At 46.9% G+C, this 18,709-nt stretch overlaps 1 protein-coding gene across 3 annotated transcripts in view; it reads left to right on the top strand.

The window, feature by feature from the left end:
• Positions 1 to 519: 519 nt before the first annotated feature.
• The window catches only part of bmp5 (bone morphogenetic protein 5), a 231,656-nt gene continuing 213,466 nt past the window's right edge, over positions 520 to 18,709 (top strand). For 2 of the 3 annotated variants that reach the window (XM_078213286.1, XM_078213285.1), the window contains exon 1: positions 549 to 1,280. In XM_078213286.1, coding sequence (XP_078069412.1) covers positions 869 to 1,280 — 412 coding nt within the window. In that variant the 5' untranslated portion in view covers positions 549 to 868. Of the gene's footprint in view, positions 1,281 to 18,709 lie in introns of all 3 variants that reach the window. The other variant, XM_078213284.1, reaches the window with a different exon arrangement.

The raw sequence follows: 18,709 nt of genomic DNA, 5'->3' as shown, positions 1-18,709 counted from the left end.
AAATACCGGATGGTCATTTACTGATACAGCAGGATGCATCTACAACAATCCCACCCTCCGTAACCCCAAGTATTTACCCTGATAATCTCCCTGACACTAATGGTCAATTTGCCATGGCTAATCCATCATTTTTGGACACTAAGGGACAATTAGTATGGCCAATCCACCTAACCTGCACATCTTTGGACGGTAGGAGGAAACCGGAGCACCCGGAGGAAACCCACGCAGACACGGGGAGAACGTGCAGACTCCGCACAGTCACCGGAGGCGGGAATCGAACCCAGGTCCCTAGCGCTGTGAGGCAGCAGTGCTAACCACTGTGCCATCAAACCATTCAACAATGTCGTTTGAACGTTACAAGCGGGCTGGCGTGTGAAATAAAAGAGGAAAGTTGACACTTGAAATGGGCAGAGATCAGTAGGTCATTGGGGTAATATGGTTGAGAATTGTAGAGGAGGTGGAGAGAGCGCCAGCTAGAGACAGATTGAAGCCGGTGCAGGGAGTGCAGTGAAAGAGAGGGAGCAGTTTACAGTCAGTATCTCTCACACACAGGAGCAGCAGCACATTCATTACTGCTGCTCGACTTTTACACACTGGCAGACCAAAAGAAAGCGCTCGCCGCTTCTTTTCTGTGGAAGGAGTAAGAGGGCAAAGTAAAAGCTGCCGGGGTTGTTGCTAAAGCTTTATCTAAACCAAAATCCCATCAAAAAGGAGTTCTCAGCAGAAACAATATGAACACATTACGTACCTGGTGCTGCTGACAGCTAACTTCTGTAACTTCATGAAAGAAAAGGGGCAACTGTTGACAAGAACAAAGTTCTGAAAAAAAAACAAAAACGCATTTATTAAACGCAAAGAGACAACTGCAATGAACAAACTAAACGCTTTCTCTAAAGCCCCCGCTGGACTGCTGTGGATGTGCTGTGTGTTCCTGGGAAGCGCCGAGGGGAATTTCGCCGACCACCACGTCCACTCCAGCTTTATCTACAGGCGACTGCGGAACCACGAGAGGAGGGAGATACAGAGGGAGATCCTGTCCATCTTAGGGCTGCCTCACCGGCCCAGGCCCTTTTCGGTGGGGAAGCACAGCTCGTCCGCCCCACTCTTCATGCTCGACCTGTATAACGCCATGTCCAACGAGCAGGAGACGGAGCGAGGAGCGGCCCGGGTTTCGCTGCCTTACCGAGCCACCCTTACTACGCAGAGTCCGCCTCTAGCCAGCCTGCACGACACCAACTTCCTCAACGATGCCGACATGGTCATGAGCTTCGTGAACCTAGGTAAGCAGCCACTTTCCACTGGAATGGATACTCCTGTCCCGATGATAGGGTCAGCACTGCAAATGCTCCGTGTGTATTCTCACAACATGCATTGGGATTTCTAACTCCAATTCTGTGTTAAGGCGTTAAATGAGAATTATAAACTTTATTTTGTTTTAATGCAATCAATATACGTTTTAAACTTAGATTCGGTTCTGTGCCTCAGGTAATGAATGACATTATCGATCGATCGATCTATCTATCTATGAAAAGGTTCGATTTGTTCTATGGTTTAGGTTGGAGGGTCACAGTTTTTTTTTAACTGGTCGGTGCAACATCGTGGGCCGAAGGGCCTGTTCTGCGCTGTAATGTTCTATGTTCTATGTTCTAAGCGGAATATTGCCCCAATTTCCGCTAAAGTTTCCGATTGCGAAGTTCACCGGAAAGTGAACCCACATTCCCGCAAAGTACATGTCGGCAACATACGTTGGGAAGGGAGTTTCCTCTGAGGTTACGAGCAACTATGAAAACTGCATAAAAATATCCCTCTCCCCAGCAAACCACCCCCCCCAACTCCCAGTAAAGATTTGCCACAGATTATTGTGGGAATCCATAAACTTTCTCATTGTTTTAAGTAAATGTTTCAACAGACTTTCAAACATTTCTGTCAGTTTTCTAATTCCATTTTTAATAAGCACAGTTTGGAGCGAGTGTTACGGAAAAAGGAGGATCCAATAAAATGGGAAATCTGCACTGTATTTTAATGTTAGAAAGAATCGCGCTAACAAACAATAGGACTCTCAAAAACAATGGGATGATCCTGTGTTTAAAATAGGTTGAGAGGAAAATCCCGGCAGAAATGGTCACATTGAAGTATAAACTGACAAATCAATCTCTTTGCAAATGAAAGTTTAATGGTCTGACATGAATAGAGTTCGTGGCGTGTGTATTTGTACAAAAAAACATTCACGAGAATGAATTGATCTGGCTAAAGTTATTGTCAAAGCAAGTTGTGATAATAACGGGGATGTAACTTTCTGAACAGATGTCTTCAAATGTGAAAAATGTTCATTTTTTAAAAATCCCTGTTTTATTTGTTAACTCGTGAGTTAACACGAGTTAACATTTGACTCTTGACATTGTCGAAATCATTATTCCAGCACCAGGGTAGTCGTGCAATGTTCTCATTTTCTCCTCTCCGTGTTTCAAAAAGATGAAAGTAGCAGGGATGGCTGTGGACCGGGTTGGTAGATGGCTAACAGAGTGCCGCAGAGCCTCCCATTTGTATCCCAGAGAGAACACATTAACAGTCCTTTCTCCGTCCACATTTCGCTCTACCAGACGAAACACAGACCCCCACCCCGCTCCGAGTTTATGACCACGACCACCACCAGTCAGTCCCGCAGTAGGCTTCACAAAAGTTGCAGGGATAATTCAACTCCGGAAGCAGAAAGAAAGTCTACTATTGGGAACTTCGGAGCTTTTCTGCGTCTGTCTCTGCACTAATGAATTGGAGTTAAGTTGCCATAAATCAAGTTTGATCTAATCTTTAACTTTCTTTGAAACGGCGGTCTTTACATTACTGAAGCCGGCTGTACATTCCCAGTTCGTGTGTATATTATGTTACAGAAATAACTTGGCACGGAGTCGCTATTTTCTGTGGCAACATCTGTTGGACTATCTTGTCTAAACAATCCAGTTCAATTAGCAAGTTCACTACCAGCAATATTTTTATAAACTTACTGTTCGGTAAACTATTTTTTACATCTGAATAGCTTCTCTCAGCTGCCTGGGAATAACTGAAAATAACCTGTTTAGGTTGCAGTGGTGTGCTTATTACCGATGAGCCAGTGAGATGCGAGCTTAGCATGCACTATAGTTTGTTTTGTAAACTTTCGTAATTTGGTCTTTAAAGGTGTTAGATGAGTTTAAATTAAAATTAAATTGCTAGGTGTCAATTATGGAGCACGGATAAAAGCTCCCCGGGAGGTTTCAAGGTACTCTTTGACTATTTCAATCCTTTCTAATTATTTCCCATTAATTCTCCGGCGCTGCCAGCAAAGGCAAAGTGCAGTTCAATTTTGTTGCTGTTTCATTTGCCCCGGAGCTGAACGAGGTTAGCCTTTGTACCTCTGCAGGTGTAAGGAGCATCAGGCATTCTTTATTGTCAATCCTTCGAACTCGGAGAGTATCGGATTTTGCAAAGACTAATAGTTCAATGACACTTGATAAGAAATGGTTATACCCTGAATATTGAAGTTTCTGCAGCCATTCCTAATTCTCACGGAAATTGAAGACAAACCTATCATTATTTGAGAGTTTTGAAACCGAGCACTAATAAGTATGGGCTGTGTTTAATATTTATTGAAGGATTATGAAACTGAACACCAAGGAGCTAAGATTTGAGAGAGTGTTTAGATCTGTCTATGTGGAATCCCCCCGTGTCTGCGTGGTTTTCCTCCGGTGCTCCGGTTTCCTCCCACAGTCCAAAGGTTAGGTGGATTGGCCATGGTAAATATGTGGGATTACGGAGCAGGAGGGATGGGCCTGGACTCTTTCAGAGGTCGGGGCAGACTCGATGGGCGGAACGCCCTCCTTCTGCACGGTACTGGTTCTATGTTCCAATGCAATTTTTTTTGCATTAAATGTACAGTACAGAAACAGGACAATCAGTCCAGCTAGTCAATGCTGGCATTTCTGTTCTACTGGAGCCTCTTTGTAATCTTCCTCATGAAACTCCACTAGCAAAACCTTCTATTTTGCCCCTCCACCCCACTCCCCCATATATCAATTTAGCTTCTACCAGAGGATTAGATAGGGTGGATAGTGAGAGCTAGCACGAGGTGACAGAGCTTTAAATTGAGGGGTGATAGATATAGGACAGATGTCAGAGGTAGGTTTTTCACTCCGAGAGTGGTAAGGGCGTGGAATGCCCTGCCTGCAGCAGTAGTGGACTCGCCAACATTAAGGGCATTTAAATGGTCATTGGATAATCATATGGGTGATATTGGAATAGTGTAGGTTAGATGGGCTTTAGATTGGTTTCACTGGTCGGCGCAATATTGAGGGCCGAAGGGCCTGTACTGCGCTATAATGTTCTATGTTCTATGTTCTACCAATCCTTTCAATGTCAAGTTGTCCCTGTGCTAGTGAGTTCCATATTCTCACCACTCTGGATAAATAGGTTTCTTCTGAATTTTTTTTAGCTCTGCTCTTTCCTACAAGCAATTGTGTTTATTCTGTCTTTCATCAAGCCCTTTTTTAAAATTATTGACAGGCACAATCTCTGCAAAGTGTTAATGATGTTTACAATCTGAAGAAAATTAGTTACTTGAAAACTAAACTTCCTAGTCACATGACAAAAATTAGAATTACTATCTCATTCTAGATGTCATTAACTGCACTTTTGGACACTTAAGGGAGATATATAGTTGGTGTCCAGTTTCATCACTAGAGGCATAAAATAAGAAACACTTGTTTGAAATGTAAATTGCAACACTTTCAAGACAGCCTATTCATTTAATAATACATTCAATTACAAAACCAAATGTAAAACTTTAAAAGTTTGCATTTGAATGAATATTGATGAAATAAAATAAATTGTTAACACAGTAAAATATACAACTTGTCAGGAAACATACCTGTGTAAGTAATAAAATTAACTGGGACTGTTACTTCAAAACATCTTAATCATTACATTGAGAATTGCTATTTGCTGTTACAAACTCAATAAATATCAGGAAATAATTATTTGGTAAAATTATTTTGATTATTTGATTATTGGAAATTGTCCTTAAGCCAGATCTTCCACACTGGAGAGCGGGTAATCATCACATCTGTCTGAATGTTCGTAACTTTTTGCAGTTGTTTGCATATATATAAGGTGAAGTAATTGACAGTTACTGAAAAAACCCAAATAATTATTAAACAGATACAAGGAATTCAACTTCTACATTGCTGATTCTGAGAGTCTATTTTGTCATGAGTACTTCGTTATATTGACAGAATATACAGAAATTGTGTTTCTATAACAGAGTTTGAATTGATTTAGTAATCTAGTATTGATTTAGTATTTAATATTGATTTAGTAATCAGTAAGCCAACTATGACTGTGATATTAACTCTCCCTTGAAGGATGGAAGAATATTTGGCTGTGGAGTTAGGGTGCTTAAACCTTGGTTTTGTACGAGGGAGGTCACGTCTCACTAATTTGATTGAGTTTTTTGAGCAGGTGGCAAAATGACAAGGGAAGGACCGTGGATGTTGTCTACATGGACTTTAGTAAAGCATTTGACAAGCTGCCTCATGGCAGGCTGGTGCAAAAGGTTAAACCACACAGGATCCAGGGTGAACTAGCCAGATGGATTCAGAGCTGGCTTAGTCATAGAAGACAGAGCGTAGCAGTGAAAGGATATTTTTCTGAATGGAGGTCTGTAACTATGAGTTACTAATGGAGGGATCAGTGCTGGGACCTCTGCTGTTTGTAATATATATAAATGACTTGGAAGAAAACATAGCTGGTCTGATTAGCAAGTTTGCGGATGATACTAAGATTGCTGGAGTTGCAGGTAGTGATGAAGATTGTCAGAGAATATAGCAGGATAGAAATAGGCTAGAAAATTGGGTGGGGAAATGGCAGATGGAATTTAATCTGGGCAAATGCAAGATGATTCAAGAAAATGATTAAAGAAAACCCCAAGGCATTCTACAAGTATGTTAAGAGCAAGAAGATAAGATATGAAGGAGTAGGACCTATCAAATGTGACAGTGGGAAAGTCTGTATGGAACCGGTAGAAATAGCAGAGGTACTCAATGAATACTTTGCTTCAGTATTCACAGTGGAAAAAGATCTTGGTAGTTGCAGTACAGACTTGCAGTGGACTGAGAAGATTGAGCATGTGGACATTAGGGGAGAGGATGTGTTGGAGCGTTTGAAAAGCATCAAGTTAGATAAATCGCCGGGACCAGATGGGATGTACCCCAGGTTACTGTGGGAGGCGAGGGAAGAGATTGCTGGGCCTCTGGCGATGATCTTTGCGTCATCAATGGAGACAGAAGAGGTTCCAGAGGATTGGAGGATTGCGGATGTGATTCCGTTATTCAAGAAAGGGAGAAGAGATAGCCCAGGAAATTATAGACCAGTGAGTCTAACCTCAGTGGTTGGTAAGTTGATGGAGAAGATCCTGAGAGGCAGGATTTATGAACATCTGGAGAGGAATAGTATGATCAGAAATAGTCAGCATGGCTCTGTTCAAGGCAGATCATGCCTTACGAGCCTAATTGAATTTTTTGAAGATATAACTAGACACATAGATGAGGGAATAGCGGTAGATGTAGTTTATATGGATTTCAGCAAGGCGTTTGATAAGGGGCCCCATGAAAGGCTTATTGAGAAAGTGAAGGGGCATGGGATACAATGGGACATTGCTTTGTGGATTCAGAACTGGCTTGCCCACAGAAGGCAAAGAGTGGTTGTGGATGGGTCTTTTTCAGCATGGAGTGCCCCAGGGATCTGTTCTGGGACCCTTGCTCTTTGTGATTTTTATAAATGACCTGGATGAGGAAGTAGAAGGATGGGTTGGCAAGTTTGCTGATGACACAAAGGTTGGTGGTGTTGTGGATAGTGTAGAGGGATGTCAGCAGTTGCAACGAGACATGGATAAGATGAAGACTGGGCAGAGATGTGGCAGATGGACTTCAACCTAGATAAGTGTGTGGTGGTTCATTTTGGCAGGTCGAATAGGATGAAAGAATATAATATTAAGGGTAAGACGCTTGGCAGTGTGGAAGATCAGAAGGATCTTGGGGTCTGGGTTCATAGGACACTCAAAGCAGCGTCGCAGGTAGAGGCTGTGGTTAAGAAGGCGTATGGAATACTGGCCTTCATCAATAGAGGAATTGAGTTTAGAAATCAGGAGATAATGCTGCAGCTGTATAGGACCCTGGTCAGACCCCACCTGGAGTACTGTGCCCAGTTCTGGTCGCCTCATTACAGAAAGGATGTGGAAGCCATAGAAAGGGTGCAGAGGAGATTTTCAAGGATGTTGCCTGGATTAGATGGCATGCCTTATGAGGATAGGTTGAGAGAGCTAGGTCTTTTCTCCTTGGAGAGGCGAAGGATGAGAGGTGACCTGATAGAGGTGTATAAGATGTTGAAGGGTATTGATAGAGTGGATTCTCAGAGGCTTTTACCCAGGGCTGGAATGTTTCCACAAGAGGTCACAGGTTTAGGGTGCTGGGGAGTAGGTACAGAGGAGATGTTACGGGTAAGTTTTTCACTCGGAGGGTGGTGGGTGGGTGGAATTGGCTGCCAGTAGTGGTGGTGGAGGCGGATTCGATAGGGTCTGTTAAGAGATTTTTGGATAAGTTCATGGAAGTTAGTAAGGTAGAAGGTTATAGGTAAGTCTAATAGGTAGGGACATGTTCGGTGCAACTTGTGGGCCGAAGGGCCTGTTTGTGCTGTAGCTTTTCTATGTTCTATGATGCATTTTGGTAGTCCCATTCAGGTGGGAGGTATAAAATATATGGCAGAACCATCAGGAGCATAGACACACAGAAAGATCTGGGAGTCCAGGTCCATGGATCCTTAAAAGTGGCAACACAGGTGGAAAAGGTGGTGAAGAAAGCATATGGCATGCTTGCCTTCATCGGCCGGGGCATCGAGTATAAAAGTTGGCAAATTATGTTACAGTTAAATAAAATGTTGGATAGGCAACATTTGGAATACTGTGTCCAATTCTGGTCGCCATCTACCAGAAGGACATGGAGGCTTTGGAGGGAGTACAGAAAAGTTTTGCCTGGTATGGAGGGTATTAGCTATGAGGAGAGATTGAATAAACTGCGATTGTTCTCCCTGGAAAGACGGAGGCTGAGGGGCGACCTGATAGAAGTTTATAAAATTATGCGGGGCATAGATAGGGAGAACAGTCGGAAGCTTTTTCCCACGGCAGAAATGATAATCACAAGGGGGCACAAGTTCAAGGTTCAGAGGAGATGTGCGGGGAAGTTTTTTTATACAGAGGGTGGTGGAGGGCCTGGAATGCACTGCCAAGTGAAGTGGCTGAGGCAGACACGTTAGCAACACTGAAGACTTATCTGGATAGACACATGAACAGACAGTGATACAGGCAGTTGGTCTAGTTAGGACAACGTGATCGGTGCAGACTTGGTGGGCCAAAGGGCCTGTTCCTGTGCTGTACTGTTCTTTGTTCTTTCAGAATGTGAAAAGCAATGCCAGTCAAAGGGGTTACGGCATCAGATCATTCACTGTGCTAATGTGCTGTCTTGGAGAGGTGGGATGCTTCATTGTAATATTTAAATCCAATTGTAAAGAGCGAGTCCAATTTAAATTTAACTGCTGCTGGCATCCTCCTTTTCCAAAACCTGATCTACAGTCTGCTTTGCCATTGTAACAGCTGACCTTGCCTTCCTGCCCATTCCCCGAGCAATTCCTGGGATGGACCCTAATGATGTCCATTTTTGACCACCTGCCATTATTTTTCCCATCCGACTGCTGGGTGGGCAATGGAATTAAAAATTATAGCGAGGTTCTAGTGGTTCTTCTTGAGGCACAGACACAAAAGAAAACACTGATTTCAGAGATTTTCTTTTCCCCCTCACTCATGCCTGTTACCATTGGCAATCGTATTTGCATCCACACCAAATATCACAATGCTACAATCAAAACTCTTGCAACTATAATAAATGCTATTTCTAAATAGTGATGACTAGAACACATTACATTTACAACCAACTACTGAACAAAGTTTAGTTCCTTATCATGAAATATTTAATGTAACGTTGGAATCCGTTGTTTACTTTATAAGCCTGATTATCAGTTTAGTTTATGGAAATATGGTCCAGAAATTTATCGGGCCCGATTTTACCATCAAATTGTGCCTGTTTTTGGGCGCGAAAACTTGGTAAAATTGGACGTGAGGTGAGTAGTGAGATCTGCGCCTACCTCAGTGCCGGTTCCCTCTTTACCAAGGCCCGAAAATGGAAGCAATCGGGATCACGCCTGAAACATGACAGCCATTTGAATGCATTTAAATTGAATTAATGGGCTGCACTCCACCACTATGTTCGCCAATCCCGAATCGGCGCGAAAGAGACATGCTCCATAAAAGTCCAATTCGGGCACTCCATTAGTGAGGGTTAGAGAGGAGGTAAGTGCACAGCATCTGACGGCTCTCTGCTGCTCATGGGTGTCCTTTTGTTGCGGCCATTTTTTTTTCTCAGGTCGGTGGTGGTGCTGCGAGTGTGTGGGGGGGCTGAGGGGCTGTTGCTCAGCAGGGTCTCCGATGTCTGATTTGCAGTGCGGACCCGGGTCTCAGCACTGACCTCGGGTCTTGTGGGCTGCTGGGTCCTCGCGCACTCAGCTCACTTTCAGCTGAAGGATGTGCACAAAACCCTTGCAAATTGCACTGCTGCAGCCTCTCTACTGTGCAAGGAGCTGAGATTGTTAGGAGCATGTGGCAGGGGGAATTGGGGGAGCTGTGATTGTGGGGAGCATGTAGCTGGGGGAATTGGGGGGGGGGCTGTGACTGTTGATGTGCTGGGGCAAGCAGTGTTCCTCTCCATCGCCCCCAACCCCCCTCCAGAGTGACAAGATGGCTTTTGTGATGCAACCAATCGATCTTGCTGTTCTTTTGGTTGCTGTTGGAGCTGAGGAGGAGGAGCTGGAGGAAGAATTGTGGGCACAGGAGGCCCGGGCCTTACCACTTTCAGGAGTAGAGGGAGATGACCACCAGAGACAGGAGGTGGTCGCCATTCACCTGGAAGAAGGAGGGAGCAGAGACCCTGGCAGTTCCGTGCACGAGTGTCATTTGAACAGATGTCGGACACGGTGTGCCGCTGACATCTCCGCCTCTGAAAGGAGACAGTGCAACACCAGTGCAACGTGTTGCAGGACCTGGCACCATGAGGCAGGGGGGGCACCCACTCTCGGTGGCTGTCAAATTGACGGCCACTCTGAACTTCTATGCGACTGGCTCCTCCCAGACCCCTCGCGGAGATGTCTGTGACATTTCCCAATCAGCCCGTGCACACCTGTGTCAAGCAGGTCACAGAAGCCCTGTATGCCCGAGCTGGACAGCACATCAAATTTAACCTGCACCACGCTCATCAGGAAGCGCGGGCTGCAGGGTTCGCAGCAATTGCGGGGATTCCTAATGTACAGGGGGCCATTGACTGCACACATGTCGCCCTCAAGGCCCCCCCCTACAGAATCTGCGGAGATTCATCAAGAGAAACGGGTTCCACTTCCTGAATGTCCAACTCGTGTGCGACCATAACATGAACATTATGCATGTCTGCGCAAGACATCCAGGTAGTGTGCACGACAGCTTCATTGTCAGGAGCTCAGACATCCCGGAGGCATTTGAGGAGGAGCCCAGGCTGTGGGAGTGGCTCCTGGGTGATATGGGTTACCTGTTTCGGACATGGCTGATGACGCCTGTGTGGAGACCTGTGTCTGAGGCAGAGACCCGTTATAATGAGGCCCATGTAGCCACCCGCACGATAGTGGAGAGGTGCACTGGGCTCCTCAAAATGCTATTCCGGTGCCTGGACCTGGCAGGGCCCTCCAATACAACCCAGTGATCTCTTCCCGCATAGTGGTCGTGCGCTGTGCCTTGCACAATCTGGCTCTACAGAGAGGTGACCTATTGGAGGAGGAGGAGGAGGAGGACATGGACGCTGACCAGCCGGGTGTCGTTGGGAAGGATGACCAGCAGGAGGAGGAGGAAGATGAGAACAGCATGCCAAGGAACACCAACCAGATGCTGGAGGGCTGGCAGCCCAAATGAGGCATGCGAGGGCGGCAAGGGAACCCTGATCACCAGGTGGTTCACTCACTAGGGATTTGTGTCTGTGGGTTCCATCCCACCCCCCCTCCCAGAATTTCTTCTATATCCTGCAACATTGTCACACCAGAGTGGTGGGCCTGGGTACTCTGTGTTAGCGAGTTTTTTGGCAGGCAGGAGAGTGATGATGACTTGCGCCAGGGCACCATTATGATGATGCCCTGGCGCAAACTAGTCTGACTCCGACCTGAGCTCTGCATGCATGCAGGCACCTGGGCCCACGTTTGTGTAGTGGGTAAGGGATCTGAAACCCCCACACAAGGCCCTGGGATGGGTGGGATGGGAGGGAATTGCTCATGGGGTTGAGGAACCAATGGTTTTCTTTTCTCAATGATACAGCATTGAGGGGCCTCCCCAACTGACATCAACATGAAGCATCTCTCTCCGGCGATCATCAATGGAAGAGGATTCCTATTCGAGACATATCTAAGAAAAATGAGGCCGCAGAATCTCAAGAAGCCTGTTCAGGCCCTCGGCTGTGGCCTACTGTGACTTGGCCATCGCTTGGAGCCTGCCACTCATGGTGAGGATCCTCTGCTCTAGGCTTTCCACTGAAGACGCCACACTTGCAGCGTTGGCCTGGGAAGCACGCAAGATAGGCAATAGCTGGTCTGCCTGAAAGCTTTGGGACTCCTCCCAACAACCTTGCCGTTGGTCCTATGTGGCCGTCAGCCCCATCTGCATTCCCTGGCTCTGTTACTACATGTCAGGCAGCTGACGGAGAAGTGATCTCAGAGGCCCACAGCTGGGGCCAGCTGAGTCCTTGCCTCCGGCAGGCCCCACCGTGCCAGAGGTCTCGGATGTTCCCTCCTCCACCCGATGTGCATTATCAGATGTGTCGTGCTCACCAGTGAGTGCCCAGAAGCCTCACCACTAACTGGACCCACCGACATGTCAGTATCTGGGATGGTGAGTTGTGAGATGGAAGCTGACGCCAAAACTTCAGAGGTCCCTTCACCCATATCCTCCGAGGACCCATCCAAGCTGTCTGGACAGAATAGGCAGGAGCTGCAGTAAGGGCCTGGAGTCCAGAAGGCCCGGGGCTTCTGGATCTGTCCCTGCAACACAGGACACAAGGTTAAGTGCAAGGGAGGGAGAGGAATCTGGGATCCCATCCATGTGATTCACATTTCTCCATTGAACATAGAACAAAGCACCAAAAAATTATATCACAGGAACAGGCCCTTCGGCCCTCCATGCCTGTAGTGACCAGGCTGCCCATCTGATTTGTTACCCTCTACCCTTCCAGGGACCATATGCCTTTATTCCCATTCCATGCACATAGCTATAGAGATGCCCCTTAAATGTCACTATCGTATCTGTGAGGACCCGGAGGTCAGAAGGACATATTTTACACAGAGGGTGGTGGGGGCCTGGAATGCGCTGCCAGGCAAGGTGGTGGAGGCGGACACACTGGGAACGTTTAAGACTTATCAAGATAGCCACATGAATGGAGTGGGAATGGAGGGATACAAAAGAATGGTCTAGTTTGGACCAGGGAGCAGCGCGGGCTTGGAGGGCCAAAGGGCCTGTTCCTGTGCTGTATTGTTCTTTGTTCTTTGTCTGGCTCACACACCCCTGTCTTCGCCCTCTCACGGGTATTATGCTTGGTCTTCTCTTGTGGAGACAGAAGGAGTCACGAACGAAATGATGGTGTGACTCCTGAAAACATCAGGTGATGGTCCTTAGAGGGCAAGTGCAGTGGGGTTCTTGGGGGATAGGAAGGAGGCGCCTGGGGGTCAGGAGCTGGAAGCATGCAGGGTGCTGGGGATGGGAGCATCTGGGGGAAATTTGGGGGAAGTTGCAAGATGAGATTCAGCATTCATCCTTACTGCACGGATGAGGTCATTGACTTTTTTCCGGCACTGCTTTGCTGTTCAGGGGGGGCCAGTGCCCTGGCACTGACCGAGGCGGAGACTTCCTCCCAGGCCGCATTTCCATCAGCCCCCCCTGGGTCTGCACCCTTCTGGGGGGAAGAGGGTGTCCCGTGTCGCCTCTGCCACATTCAGTAGCCTCCCCAGGTTGCCCTCAGAAAATCGGAAGGGGGGGGGGGGGTGCTGGTCATGCCACATTTTGTGCAGGAATGCCTGCCTGTCCATTCTTGTGTTTTCAATGGAGCTGCCTGTCGTTAGGGCAGAACAGCTGCAGGCAGTTTGGCAAAGCATTCCAGCAAGTTCCATGCAGTTTGCTTGTTAGTGTTCAGGGGAAGACAAGTGAGCACTTGCAGGTGTGCTGATGGGGAGGGGCGCGGGTGGTGGATCAATGTCTTAATGATCGGGGACAGGGGAGAGAGAGGAAGGTGTCACACAGCCATCGGAGTCCGGAGGAGATGGGGGCCTGGTGCGGGAGAGTGGGGGGTGAGGCCGATCACCCTGCCTGATATCTGTAGGAGGAAGGGAGGATCTCTCTGCCTGAGATCATGGGGGGGTGGCGGGGAAGAGAGTTCTGCTGCCACTCTGCCTCAAATCATTGGGGGGGGGAAGGGGGGTCTGCTGCCACTCTGCCTCAAATCATTGGGGGGGGGAAGGGGGGTCTGCTGCCACTCTGCCTCAAATCATTGGGGGGGGGGAAGGGGGGTCTGCTGCCACTCTGCCTCAAATCATTGGGGGGGGAAGGGGGGTCTGCTGCCACTCTGCCTGGGATCATTGGTGGGGAAGCGGGGTCTGCTGCTACTCTCCCTGAGATCAGCTTCTTCCACCTGAGTGTGGCCATCACATTGGGTATGAGAAAAAGTCGCGGCATTGCAAGTTTCTTACTATCTCAGCTCTGGTCTGGTTAACCTTGGGACAAACATCAATGGCTCTCAGCGCCTTTGCCACCTTTTCAATCACAAGGGATTGGACGTCAAGGAGCAGTTCAGTTGTTTCTGCTTTTCCTCCACCTGGTGAGTCCTCATCTAAGAGGTTAAATGGCTTTTTCTTGGTCTTCCCTCGTCAATCAGTCATTTGTGAGAGAAGTTTGAAACAGCCAAGACTCTCAGGAGAGCAGTTTCATAGAACATAGAACATAGAAAGCCACAGCACAAACAGGCCCTTCGGCCCACAAGTTGCGCCGATCACATCCCCACCTCTAGGCCTATCTATAGCCCTCAATCCCATTAAATCCCATGTACTCATCCAGAAGTCTCTTAAAAGACCCCAACGAGTTTGCCTCCACCACCACCGACGTCAGCCGATTCCACTCACCCACCACCCTCTGAGTGAAAAACTTACCCCTGACATCCCCCCTGTACCTACCCCCCAGCACCTTAAACCTGTGTCCCCTCGTAGCAACCATTTCAGCCCTTGGAAATAGCCTCTGAGAGTCCACCCTATCCAGACCCCTCAACATCTTGTAAACCTCTATCAGGTCACCTCTCATCCTTCGTCTCTCCAGGGAGAAGAGACCAAGCTCCCTCAACCTATCCTCATAAGGCATGCCCCCCAATCCAGGCAACATCCTTGTAAATCTCCTCTGCACCCTTTCAATGGCTTCAACATCTTTCCTGTAATGAGGTGACCAGAACTGCGCGCAGTACTCCAAGTGGGGTCTAACCAGGGTCCTATAAAGCTGCAGCATTATCTCCCGACTCCTAAACTCAATCCCTCGATTAATGAAGGCCAGTACGCCATACGCCTTCTTGACCGCATCCTCCACCTGCGAGGCCGATTTAAGAGTCCTATGGACCCGGACCCCAAGGTCCTTCTGATCCTCTACACTGCTAAGAATGGTACCCTTCATTTTATACTGCTGCTTCATCCCATTGGATCTGCCAAAATGGATCACTACACACTTATCCGGGTTGAAGTCCATCTGCCACTTCTCCGCCCAGTCTTGCATTCTATCTATGTCTCGCTGCAACTTCTGACATCCCTCCAAACTATCCACAACACCACCTACCTTGGTGTCGTCAGCAAACTTACCAACCCATCCCTCCACTTCCTCATCCAGGTCATTTATGAAAATGACAAACAGCAAGGGTCCCAGAACAGATCCCTGGGGCACTCCACTGGTCACTGACCTCCATGCAGAGAAAGACCCCTCCACAGCCACTCTCTGCCTTCTGCAGGCAAGCCAGTTCTGGATCCACAAGGCAACAGCCCCTTGGATCCCATGCCCTCTCACTTTCTCAAGAAGTCTTGCATGGGGGACCTTATCGAACGCTTTGCTGAAGTCCATATAGACCACATCCACCGCTCTTCCTTCGTCAATGTGCTTGGTCACATTTTCAAAGAACTCAACCAGGCTCGTAAGGCACGACCTGCCCCTGACAAAGCCGTGCTGACTACTTTTGATCATACTAAACTTCTCTAGATGATCATAAATCCTGTCTCTCAGGATCCTCTCCATCAACTTACCAACCACTGAGGTTAGACTCACCGGTCGGTAATTTCCCGGGCTGTCCCTGTTCCCTTTCTTGAATATAGGGACCACATCCGCAATCCTCCAATCCTCCGGAACCTCTCCCGTCTCCATCGACGATGCAAAGATCATCGCCAAAGGCTCCGCAATCTCCTCCCTCGCCTCCCACAGTAACCTGGGGTACATCCCATCCGGTCCCGGCGACTTACCAACCTTGATGCCATTCAATAGTTCCAACACATCCTCTTTCTTTATGTCCACATGCTCGATCCTTTCTGTCCTCCGCAATCCAGCAGTACAACCACCCAGATCCCTTTCCACCGTGAATACCGAGGTAAAGTATTCATTAAGCAGCTCCGCCATTTCTAACGGTTCCGCACAAACTTTTCCCCCTTCACCTTTTAAGGGTCCTATGCCTTCACATCTCATCCTTTTACTCTTGACATATTTGTAGAAAGCCTTGGGATTCTCCTTAATCTTACCCGCCAAGGTCTTCTCATGACCCCTTCTCGCTCTCCTAATTTCCTTCTTAAGCTCCTTCCTACATCGCGTATACTCCTCTAAATCCTTAACACCTCCTAGCTCTCTGAACCTTCTGTACGCCTCTCTTTTCTTATTTACCAGGTTCATCACAACCTTCGTGCACCACGGTTCCCGTACCCTACCAACACCCCCCTGTCTCATCGGAACGAATTCAGTGAATGAATTAACAAAAGTGTAGAACAGAAAGTTGGGTACTGCTGATTTTGCACTCGCCAGACTCTCACTAATGGAGAAAGATTATTAATTGCAATTTTTATAGTCCTTCACTCTTGCACCTTTAGGCTCCATTACCTCTCTCTCAATTGCTTTTGAATCATGCTGCAATATGATTCAGAATTATCGCTCTTAAATTGCAGCATATTTAAATGAGACTGGGAGGATAGTTGGGTGCAGTGTGTTCACAGAGGAAGCTTTAGGCCTAAGCGTGCTAGTTTTTGTTTCTTCCATTTGAAGTTTCTTCCATGTTTTCTTTTCCATTCAGCTTCCAATCATTTGTTGAATTTGGCAATCATCTTATTTTTCAACATTCAGTGCCAGTTCATTTTTCCAACTTGAACATCCCACTGGTCCTTTGGTTCATTGAGTAATTTCTTTTCTCGCTGGCTCTCGCTTTAAAACAGTGTCATTTTGACACTTGATTCTTAATGTTGAATGCAATCTTCCAAGAAGTTAAAAAAGAGGGATATTGATACCCACATAGGTTTATGCCAGTCCTTTTCTCCTTGCAATGTCTGCAAACATTACAATAATTTAGCTCAAAATTAATGATCACTTGGAATATACAAACATATGAATTAGGAGCAGGAGTAGGCTATTCAGCCCTCAAGCTTGCTCTGTCTTTAAATAAGATCATGATCGATCTGATAGTAACCTCAACTCCATGTTCCTTCCACCCCTATACCTTTGACTCTCTTATTAGACAAGAATCTATTTACCTTTGCTGTTAAAATATTCAATGATCCGGCCTCCACTGCTCTCTGAGGAAAAGAGTTCCAAAGACTCTCTCAGAGAATTTTTTTTTTTCTCATCTGTCTTAAATCAACCACCTCTTATTTTTAAACTTTGCCCCCTAAGTTCTGCTCTCTCCCACAAGGGAAAATGCCCCTTCAGCATTCACCCTATCAAGTCCCCTCAGGCCCCTTACATTTCAATAAGATTACTTCTCATTCTTATAAGCTCCAATGGATATAGGTCCAACCTATATATAAACGATCTGGAAGAAGGTGTAACTGGGGTGATCAGTAAGTTTGCGGACGACACAAAAATGGCTGGACTTGCAGATAGTGAGGAACATTGTCAGAGGCTACAGAAGGATATAGATAGGCTGGAAATTTGGGCAAAGAAATGGCAGATGGAGTTCAATCCAGATAAATGCGAAGTGATGCATTTTGGTAGAACTAACGGAGGGGGGAGCTATACGATAAATGGCAGAACCATAAAGGGTGTAGATACGCAGAGGGACCTGGGTGTGCAAGTCCACAGATCCTTGAAGGTGACTTCACAGGTGGAGAAGGTAGTGAATAAGGCATATGGCATGCTTGCCTTTATAGGACGGGGCATAGAGTATAAAAGTTGGGGTCTGATGTTGCAGTTGGATAGAACGTTGGTTCGGCCGCATTTGGAATACTGCGCCCAGTTCTGGTCGCCACACTACCGGAAGGATGTGGAGGCTTTAGAGAGAGTGCAGAGGAGGTTTACCAGGATGTTGCCTGGTATGGAAGGGCTTAGTTATGAGGAGAGATTGGGTAAACTGGGGTTGTTCTCACTGGAAAGACGGAGGATGAGAGGTGACCTAATAGAGGTGTATAAAATTATGAAAGGCATAGATAGGGTGAACGGTGGGAAGCTTTTTCCCAGGTCGGTGGTGACGTTCATGAGGGGTCATAGGTTCAAGGTGAGCGGGGGGGAGGTTTAACACGGATATCAGAAGGACATATTTTACACAGAGGGTGGTGGGGGCCTGGAATGCGCTGCCGGGCAAGGTGGTGGAGGCAGACACACTGGGAATATTTAAGACTTATCTAGATAGCCACATGAACGGAGTGGGAATGGAGGGATACAAAAGAATGGTCTAGTTGGGACCAGGGAGCGGCGCTGGCTTGGAGGGCCGAAGGGCCTGTTTCTGTGCTGTATTGTTCTTTGTTTGTTGTTCTATGTCAACTGGGTCAGATCTAAATGCAATCAATGTATTGTTTAACTTTAATACCAGGCTGTTTGAAGAGGGATTTGGACCAACTAGAAAAATGGGCTGAAAAATGGCAAATGGAATTTAACGCAGACAAGTGTGAGATATTGCACTTTGGAAGGACAAACCAAAGAAGAACGTACAGGGTAAATGGTAGGACTCTGAAGAGTGCAGTTGAACAGAGGGATCTGGGAATACAGGTACAGAATTCCCTAAAAGTGACGTCACAGGTGGAAAGGGTCGTAAAGAGTGCCTTTGGTACATTGGCCTTTATAAATCGGAGTATCGAGTATAAAAGTTGGAGTGTTATGGTAAGGTTATATAAGGCATTGGTGAGGCCGAATTTGGAGTATTGTGTACAGTTTTGGTCACCTAGTTACAGGAAGGATGTAAATGAGATTGAAAGAGTGCAGAGAAGGTTCACAAGAGAAAAAAACCAGAGGGCATGGGTTAAGGGTGAAAGGAGAAAAGTTTAAAGGGAATATTCGGGGGGGGGCTTCTTCACGCAGAGAGTG

This window comes from Mustelus asterias, chromosome 5 (genome assembly GCF_964213995.1).
Source record: "Mustelus asterias chromosome 5, sMusAst1.hap1.1, whole genome shotgun sequence".
Classification (NCBI taxonomy): Eukaryota; Metazoa; Chordata; class Chondrichthyes; order Carcharhiniformes; family Triakidae; genus Mustelus; species Mustelus asterias.
The sequence above is the reverse complement of the archived record's forward strand: the minus strand, read 5'-3'. Positions and strand labels throughout refer to the sequence as shown.